Here is a 9,064-nt window from a genome sequence, read left to right as displayed (position 1 = left end):
TGCCACTATCTTACCTCTAAGGGGAACCCTTGGACTCTGTGCATACTATTCCTTACTTTGAAATAGTGCATACAGAGCCAACTTCCTACACCATCTTATCAAGATATTGCTTATTTTTACTTTGATTCATTTTTACATATTTCTTCATATGTTGTTTTTATTTACCATTGATTTTATCTTCTTTCCTGTCTTCACCGCTGGCAAAAACTCAGTTATACTTTATTAAGTATTGCCTACAGACTTGTTGAAATAGCAATACTTACTTTGAGCTTTAAGTAAGCCCACTGCCTACCATTGGTTGGCTTTCTTATCAATCTCATTTGCCTGCTTCTTAATGGTTTTATTTCCTCTTCTTGCATGTCTCAACCCCCACTGGAGCATAGCTTAGTTCCATCTTTTTGCTTGGCTGCCTACTGCATACAGGGATATCTCTTAGATGTTAGAAGAGACACATCACCAGTCAGACGGTGGCATACTTCATCATAGGTGTGTCCCCTCACTTGGGTAGGTATGCTACCACCCAAATTGACCCAACCTGTCACAAGCATGTGCAATGCAAAAGGCCTGGCATTTGCTTGAGTGAGAGCTACTGGCATTGTAAATTCATAACTGGACTTTTCTTGCCACATAAATTGGCCAACCCTGCCTCATAATTTCGTATTTCCCTGCTGTGTGATTCCAGTGGTCCTGCATACAGCTACCTTCTTCCTCTATCTACAGCAACCAAAAAAAAAAAGGGAGAATGTGTTGCCATTTAGCATCCTAATTTAAATCTGCCATCCTAATTCCAATAGAATACCACCTTCACGCCCCCACCATCAGAGTTGCTGGCTGACTAACACAATTACCCCCTAAAAGACACAAGACAGCCATAGAGGAGAAACAAGAAGGGTCACCCAAACATATCAAGAGTATTCAAACTGTCATAGTGTAATAAGGATGTTAAGTTCGCCTGAATCATGGTCATAATTGCAATAAGGAGAGTATTAAAACATATACAATTATCATATGAGCCTTTATCAGTTCACCACCTGTACCGCCAGGGTGGTAGGACCGCCTGGCCGAAGGTAAACTACCTTCAACCCGGTGGTCCACCTAACACCACCCGCAGTATTTTGTGCATCATTACCACCAGGGATTCTGTGGCGGCAGCCCCGCCACGGAATCCCCGGCGGTAATGATACGGGCGACAGGAATGCTCAACCAAAAAAACTCCCAAACCTGAGTAATGATTCCTCCACTTGAATGTGAATGGATTATACAGAAAATGTGGATTAGCTCATTGTATAAAATACAGATGTGCTGAATCTACTTCAGTGGTGAGGCCCCAACTCCCCCATCCTTAGGATCTGACTGTATTGTTTAAAAAAAAAGTTCCCTTTCCTAAAATACCCTGGGGTAAGGGGAAAATGCGATGACAACTTCAGGACCACGGACAAGGGAGTGCACTGTAAATATTACTTCTTTATGAGATTGCAGAAGTTGATGCTATTTTCTTTTTTAGCTAAAAAGCAAAAACAGAACAAATACACAATAAGCAGAGGTCTGAAACACTGGAGCACAGGCGGCGGCGTACTTCACCCAACTACGGGCTTGCAGAGGTCAGAGAAGGCATGCACCTAGCACATGGTAACCCCAGTCTGGAGTGTATCTCTCTGTTGTAGTGGCTTTTCCCCCCAGAGAGGGAGCTGGTGAGAGCTGACGCAGACCAAAGCACCCCTGGAATGGGGCCTGCAGATGGGCTTGCCTTGGCCAGCTGCCCTGTTCCCTGGGTTTGCACTGGGGCTGCTTTGCCCAGCCAAGCACTTCCTTCGCAGTGGTGGGTGCAGGACGATCTGGCTCTCGTGGTGCAGCTTGCATTTCCTTGGGCTAGAACTGGAGGGGTGGCATGTGGACAAACGCATACAAGATGTTTGGATGGGGGGGGGGGGGGTCTCTGGGACCACACTTCTCCTGTGTGCCGTGCAGCAGGCTGGAATGGCTTTTGTGGCAAGTTCATTGTGCGCTACTTGTGTACAGCATCAAGCCCTGAAGGCGTTTTGTGCACTTGCTTGCCAGCAAGTTGGGATAGCTCTTTGTGCACCAGCTGCCTGTGCACGGGGTGTGTGCACCAGCAGGTTGGAATGGCTCTTTGTTCACCAGCTTCTTGTGCACGGAGTGTGTGCACCAGCAAGTTAGGATGGCTCTTTGTGCACCAGCTTCATGTGCACAGGGAGTGTGCATCAGCAGGGCTCTCTGTAGCTAAGCCCCCTGTGCACTGACCTGTGTTCAGCAGCGGGCAGGAGAGACCCAGGACCCTGTTCCCCACTCTATCTGAGCACAAAGGGGAGAGACAAAACAAACAAAAAAAAGGGTTCGTCCACGCAGAGGTATATTGGCGATCGTACAATAATTGGTGTAACATGGGCGGTCTGAAAAAAGCGTGCCAAAAACAGCATCAGGGCTGGACAAACGTAAAGCATTTACCAATGACATCAAGTGATTTTTTAAAGGCAAGCCCTGGAACGAATTAAATTGATGGGCGTGGTTAAAAGCCCACAATACTTACAACAGGTAAAAGCGTTTGCACGCTTGACCTAAAAAATAACTCTGGGAGCTCAAGATAGAGTAATACTCTGGCCAGGTGCAGGGGTTCAGTTAAAAAGTAATTAGGGTAAAACTATGATTTCCCTGTAGTCAGTGGTTACTCGTCATGATTAAAAAAAAGTTTTGGACGGTTTTCTTGGTCTCTCCCCTTGTCATGTGGTGCTTCCACATCCCTGCAATTCCCGTGTTGCTCTCCCACCACCCACTTTGCCAGTGCTCGCCCCACTGCATTCAGCTTTTTTTTTTTTTTTTTTTTTTAATACCTTGCCTCCTCCACTGTTCAATTGCCCCTTTCTGCTCAGGCTGCTTGTTAGCAGAGTTTACTTGCCTTCTCTCATCCCGTTGCTGCCCAGCCCATCCGTTTTTTTTCTTCCCTTCAGTCCCAGCCAAGTAATTTCTCTGTTAGAACATTGGTGTCCTTCCGAACTGTACAATGGTTGGTTGTCTCACTGGTTTGTCCTTCAGAGCAAGAGGGAGCCCAAGATACTGATACAAATAACTGTCATACACTGTTGGACCAAATGTGTATGTATTTTAACACGATTTTTATTATAGCAGTAATTTCATTGACATCTATGATTACTAAACCCATATGGAAAAAAACGCTAGATAAAATTATCTTCCTTAAATAAAACATTGTCTCCAAGCCCCCTCCTTTTCCAGCGGTTTAACTTGTACTTAGCAGGCTTTTGGTGTGATACATCGGTTGCAGAATTCTTAGCATCACTTGCTCCCACACCCATTCAATCAACTTGTTGGTGTGTCTATGCACTCGCCTTATTCTTGATCCAAGGGTCTAAACAATACATGCATCACCAACTGTCCCCACTACATCCTCCATCTGTGTCACTTCTAGGTAGAGAGTAGGGCTCAAAGTTGTGGGGAAGCGACAGTCATAAAGTCCCAAAAGAAGGGTGTAATTATGTGTTATGTTAGCGGGAAAAACTATTTGCTTGCACCAACCTCGGCAACTACCCGCTCCGTTGGCTGAAAACGCATACGCTTCCACTGTGTCCCTCTCAACGGAGCTCCAACTGAGTCATGCATTGCCTTCAGTTAGGGAGTTAACGAACAATGTTGTGGGGCGAAGTGGCAAGCAAGCAGGTTCCAAGGAAAGTGAAGTCACGCCTCACACCAGCAGAAAAACTCTGGTGGCTCGCATCTGGCTAACACTATAATCAGCTGGCCGTTGAAATCTGGGATCCATATTCTTCCCGCCAAAGGGGTTCCTTCCCCTACACTCGAAACCTTCCTTTTAGTGTAAGTTTCAAGGGAGACTGCGAATCGTTCAGACATTGTAGTACATACATCGGGGTGGCTTACTTTAAAGCGATATAGGTCGATTCTGGGAACATTAATTTGCTTTTTGTCGTATTTTTCAGTTAGGTCTATGTAGAAACATTAAGTACAACGAATGTGTTCCCAACAAAAGTACAGCATATATTATGCAAATCCCAACTATGGCTCAAAGATTGAGGGGGGGCGTTAGTGCACCTGGTAACTAAATTCCAAGTTTGCTACTCCGTTCTTTACCGCTAGTACGTAAAACGTCCCTTCAGAATTGCCCCATAGATTACTGGATCGGTTCGTCGTGATATTCTTCTCCATCCACATTACTTCTTCCTCAGCTTCTTAACAAACGTCACTTCGTCCCTGTTTTTTATACCGTAATCTTTAAGTTTCTTTCTATCTTCTGTCAGTTTTTCCCCATTAAACGATAAAAGGTATGTTCGCCACACATACTTCCAACTAATATGCTGTATACCACCCTCGCGCGACTGCTTTAGCTGAACAAACCTCTGTATGGCTTTCTTTAAATCGAGGACGGTAGCACTCTGCACAACTACTATAGGCATCGTTTCCCCGTCTGCTTTGTTGACTTTGACCATCATCGCCTGCCCATACTCAAGGGCGATCTGAGAATGAATTTCTTCTAAAGTCACCTGGATGGGTAAATCGCAGAGCAAAGGATCTTGTACGATCATTGCTAAACCTTCCTGAAATATGTCCACGGCTTCCGCGTGAGGAAGCTCTTCTTCCTCTTGTTTTTCTTCGGCAACGACGTCCTCAAGCTTCACAGCAGCGCCCCCAGGTGGGACAAGAGACTCTGCATCCATATTGAATACAAGTAATCTATCAGAGGAACTTAGCAGCCAAATTTCCGCTTCAGAAACCCTTCGGCTCTATCCTTGCCTTCGTTCCTTCAACTTCCAGACTCTTCTACTCTCTCTCCACTGCAGCACCAGCGACACAGATAACAGACTGGCCACAATTCCTTATAGATATGGGCATAGAAAAAAGACCATTTAAAGATGGCAGTTTCTTCATAGGTCTTGCCGTTATTTTTGCGCTTGAGTTTTAGTCCCGTGACGTCACCACGCAACGTAATTCGTTACACTCCCACCTCAACTATTTTTTCAGTCTTAATAGTCCATTGAGTGCACTTGACTAGTTTACTACACGTTAGCTTCGACGGCGAGCGAAGGAATGGCCTACGCGCCTTTCTGTTTGGACGGAATCGGGCGCGTCGTCATCAGTCTGCGACCGGAATACGAGGGCAAGATGGCGGCGGAAAGGATGGGATGTTGTTGCGAACACCGGTGGGGCACCTAGGGATGTGCTGAGGAGGGCAGGCTCTGGGAGGAGCAGAGAGCCGGAGTGTCCTTAGCGATTCCGTAGAGTATCACGGAACAGGAGGGAGAGAATCTGAAACGCCGACGGGGAAACAGCCAGCCACCCAGCCGGGAACCGGCAGCCCGAGTCCGGAGCTGCGGACATGGCCTCGGGCTGCCGGGCGCAGTGTTTCCCAGAATGGAAGCAGCATATTTCGCTGGAGTTGAGACGAAGGGACCGGACCCAGAGGCAGGGATTCGAGGAACTCATCCAGCAGTGTGAGTTCAGTTGGCCGCGAAGTATGTTCTACCGATCTAATTTCAGCCACCTCCCGCCGAAGGGATTCCAATTAATATGATGGGTGTGCGTGCAGCATTCAGACTATTATAAAGAAGTGTCACGAGGGCACGTGGATTTAGCTAGAATGGGCGGAATGTGGCTAGGTCTAGACTGTGGTAAAATGCAGGGTGAAACAAGGATATGATTAACATAGGTTTGGTGGGGGAAAAGGGTTAGATTCATTTTAAAGATTAGGGCATTTAGATCAAAATAGCTCACTAACTACGTTAAGGATGTTAGTGTAACCGGGCGCGGGTATACGAACGGACCAGACTCGTCTGTTAAGTATCTCATTTAAAATCATTACAGTAAGTCAGAAACGCTGTGCATAGGACTGTTGTCTTGTAATTGAATACGGTTCCTATCCCAAGGTTGTAGATTAGGTTTCAACGACGTTATTATGTTATATGCTGTAGTTAAGATGTTTGTGAAGTAGACGAAATAACTTGCTCGTACACTTTGGCGATCTCTGTCAAAGCAACTAAAAGTGGCCCGAAGAAGCTATTTATGTTTAGACTCCGTTTGGTGTTTTGTTCTTACTTTTGCTGGACCCTGTTCAAGGTATAGCAAGATTCACTACACCGCGGAAAGCGATTTTTCCCCCTTGCAACACCCCTCGAGTAGCCATAAAAAATCGCGCGCCGCTTTCATGGGTAGATGTGGCTGAGGGTGTTCATTTCATCTGGAATTTTTGGGTGTGTTCTGGTCATTGCCGCAGCTCACCTGCCGCTAGGAGCTAATAATACTGCGTAGCCGCCAGTAAATTGCCGTCCTGGCCGCATATGGTGGCATTACTGGTTGAATGTGTTCTCCCGATGTAGACCAACACTGTGTGGATAGCTAGCTTATCAGCTTCCACAATATATCTGAATTAACCTTCTCCTCTCATTTACAACAAATCGCTTTCCCAAGTTTTAACCCTTTTACAACTCTTTCGTTTTTCAGATAATAAGCTGTTGGAGAAGTCAGACCTTCAGGATGTGTTGGCTGCGAAGCTGCAAACCGAGAAGTACGAATCTCAAAGCAGACATGACATCAGGTCTAATGTTTTTATGATTATTGTTGTTATTATTATGTAAAGCTTGCTACTTATGAGTGATTGGACGGTGTCTGAACAACGGGGTTGGATTTCTTTAGAAAAGTGGGATCCATTGAAGTTACTTTTTTTTCCTTCTCTTTTTATGTCTCTAGTCTGGTGTCATGGCTGTGGGTAGGTGGAGAGCAACCAGGGGTGGTGAGCATGTTAACCTGGTAGACTAGGTGTTCATACTGAAAAGGGTTTTGTGGGTGATTGTAAAGAAATGGCTAAGTAAACACACAGCGAAAAAGGGTAGTGGCGGTCAAAGTGCCGCACCTCCGTATCGTTACAGTTTGTTTTGAGCAACAGAGTCAAAGAAGCGAGAAACTGGTGCCAAATTGGTCTAGTGCCCCACTACCCGATGGGCACTGAAAGTTGTGTATAGGATACACAATGAAAATTAGTCCAGAATGACCAGGCACTCAGAGAAGTAAAGTCCGGTTATGTCAATGGGAAACAGTTTCCCTAGGTATTGTAGATCCAGAAGCGGAGAAAAACAAAACACTGATTCCAAGTTGATGTTGATCAAGGTGTTTAATCCTTTAGACCGTGTTGGTCATAGATGAGTTTTTCATTAGTGCAGAGAAACAGCCAACACGTGTTTCGTCACACAAGTGACTTTTTCAAGGCTGTAAAACAATAATCAATGCTAAGTGTCGTATATTACTCAGTGTATATACATGTCAGAAAAATAAGTAACTTGAACTCGTGCTCCGCTAGTGTTAGAAAGTGTGAGCATGCACACACTAGTGAGAGGAAGGTGATTGGCATGGCAAACTATGTACTCAGAGTGTGTCCTATTAACGATATCGAGGTGAGAGGGGAAAAAACGGAAGACGTGAATGTGACACCCAAATGATCCAGTGGAGAAGAGAAAAGAAAATAAGAAGTACAGATAGATTACGTATTAGGTTGAAATGCACAAGTAGCCCAGGCGATGTGTAGTAAAAATAGCAACACGAGTGTTGGGATAGAGAGAGACGTGACAACTATGTGACTAAAATGGTAGAAAAGAAATGGCTCACTGTTGCAGTTACCCCCCCCCCCCCTCCACACTTTTTGCCTGATACTGATGCTGACTTGACTGAGAAGTGTGCTGGGACCCTGCTAACCAGGCCCCAGCACCAGTGTTCTTTCACCTAAAATGTACCATTGTCTCCACAATTGGCACAACCCTGGCACCCATGTAAGTCCCTTGTAACTGGTACCCCTGGTACCAAGGGCCCTGATGCCAGGGAAGGTCTCTAAGGGCAGCAGCATGTCTTATGCCACCCTAGGGACCCCTCACTCAGCACAGACACACTGCTTGCCAGCTTGTGTGTGCTAGTGAGGAGAAACTGACTAAGTCGACATGGCACTCCCCTCAGGGTGCCATGCCAAGCTCACACTGCCTGTGGCATAGGTAAGTCACCCCTCTAGCAGGCCTTACAGCCCTAAGGCAGGGTGCACTATACCACAGGTGAGGGCGTATGTGCATGAGCACTATGCCCCTACAGTGTCTAAGCAAAACCTTAGACATTGTAAGTGCAGGGTAGCCATAAGAGCATATGGGCTGGGAGTCTGTCAAAAACGAACTCCACAGCTCCATAATGGCTACACTGAAAACTGGGAAGTTTGGTATCAAACTTCTCAGAATAATAAACCCACACTGATGCCAGTGTTGGATTTAGTAAAAAATGCACACAGAGGGCATCTTAGAGATGCCCCCTGTATTTTACCCAATTGTTCAGTGCAGGACTGACTGGTCTCTGCCAGCCTGCCGCTGAGAGACGAGTTTCTGACCCCATGTGGAGAGGCCCTTTGTGCTCTCTGGGGACAGAAACAAAAGCCTGCTCTGGGTGGAGGTGCTTCACACCTCCCCCCTGCAGGAACTGTAACACCTAGCAGTGAGCTTCAAAGGCTCAAGCTTCGTGTTACAATGCCCCAGGGCACTCCAGCTAGTGGAGATGCCCGCCCCTTGGACCCAGCCCCCACTTTTGGCGGCAAGTCCAGGAGAGATAATGAGAAAAACAAGGAGTCGTCACTGGCCAGTCAGGACAGCCCCTAAGGTGTCGTGAGCTGAGGTGACTCTGACTTTTAGAAATCCTCCATCTTGTAGAAGGAGGATTCCCCCAATAGGAATAGGGATGTGCCCCCCTTCCCTTGGGAGAAGGCACAAAGAGGGTGTACCCACCCTCAGGGCTAGTAGCCATTGGCTACTAACCCCCCAGACCTAAACACGCCCTTAAATTTAGTATTTAAGGGCTTCCCTGAACCTAAGAATTTAGATTCCTGCAACTTACCTGAAGAAGAAGACTGCTGAGCTGAAAAACCCCTGCAGAGGAAGAACAGAAGACACCAACTGCTTTGGCCCCAGTCCTACCGGCCTGTCTCCTGCCTTCCAAAGAAACCTGCTCCAGTGACGCTTTCCAAGGGACCAGCGACCTCTGAATCCTCTGAGGACTGCCC

General features: G+C 46.5%; 2 protein-coding genes across 4 annotated transcripts in view; one reads left to right on the top strand and one right to left on the bottom strand.

Moving 5' to 3' along the window:
* Positions 1 to 4,060: 4,060 nt before the first annotated feature.
* Positions 4,061 to 4,851, bottom strand: SNRNP25 (small nuclear ribonucleoprotein U11/U12 subunit 25). The gene has a single exon (XM_069213769.1). It carries the CDS (start codon positions 4,701 to 4,703, stop codon positions 4,200 to 4,202), a length of 504 nt encoding a protein of 167 aa, XP_069069870.1. The 5' UTR covers positions 4,704 to 4,851; the 3' UTR covers positions 4,061 to 4,199.
* A 95-nt stretch (positions 4,852 to 4,946) lies between these two features.
* The window catches only part of ATG16L1 (autophagy related 16 like 1), an 82,799-nt gene continuing 78,681 nt past the window's right edge, over positions 4,947 to 9,064 (top strand). The window contains exons 1-2 of one of the 3 annotated variants that reach the window (XM_069213766.1): positions 4,947 to 5,477; positions 6,484 to 6,577. In XM_069213766.1, the coding sequence (XP_069069867.1) occupies positions 5,363 to 5,477; positions 6,484 to 6,577 (209 nt within the window). In that variant the 5' untranslated portion in view covers positions 4,947 to 5,362. The remainder of the gene's footprint in view (positions 5,478 to 6,483; positions 6,578 to 9,064) is intronic. The other 2 variants (XM_069213767.1, XM_069213768.1) reach the window with 2 other exon arrangements.

Source organism: Pleurodeles waltl, chromosome 11, assembly GCF_031143425.1.
Source record: "Pleurodeles waltl isolate 20211129_DDA chromosome 11, aPleWal1.hap1.20221129, whole genome shotgun sequence".
In the NCBI taxonomy this organism is placed as follows: domain Eukaryota; kingdom Metazoa; phylum Chordata; class Amphibia; order Caudata; family Salamandridae; genus Pleurodeles; species Pleurodeles waltl.
Note: the sequence above shows the minus strand (reverse complement) of the source record. Positions and strands in the feature narration are given on the sequence as shown.

Bases quoted from the DNA above. Each gene is read 5' to 3' on its own strand.
- SNRNP25 (XM_069213769.1), bottom strand. From the start codon at position 4,703: ATGGATGCAGAGTCTCTTGTCCCACCTGGGGGCGCTGCTGTGAAGCTT.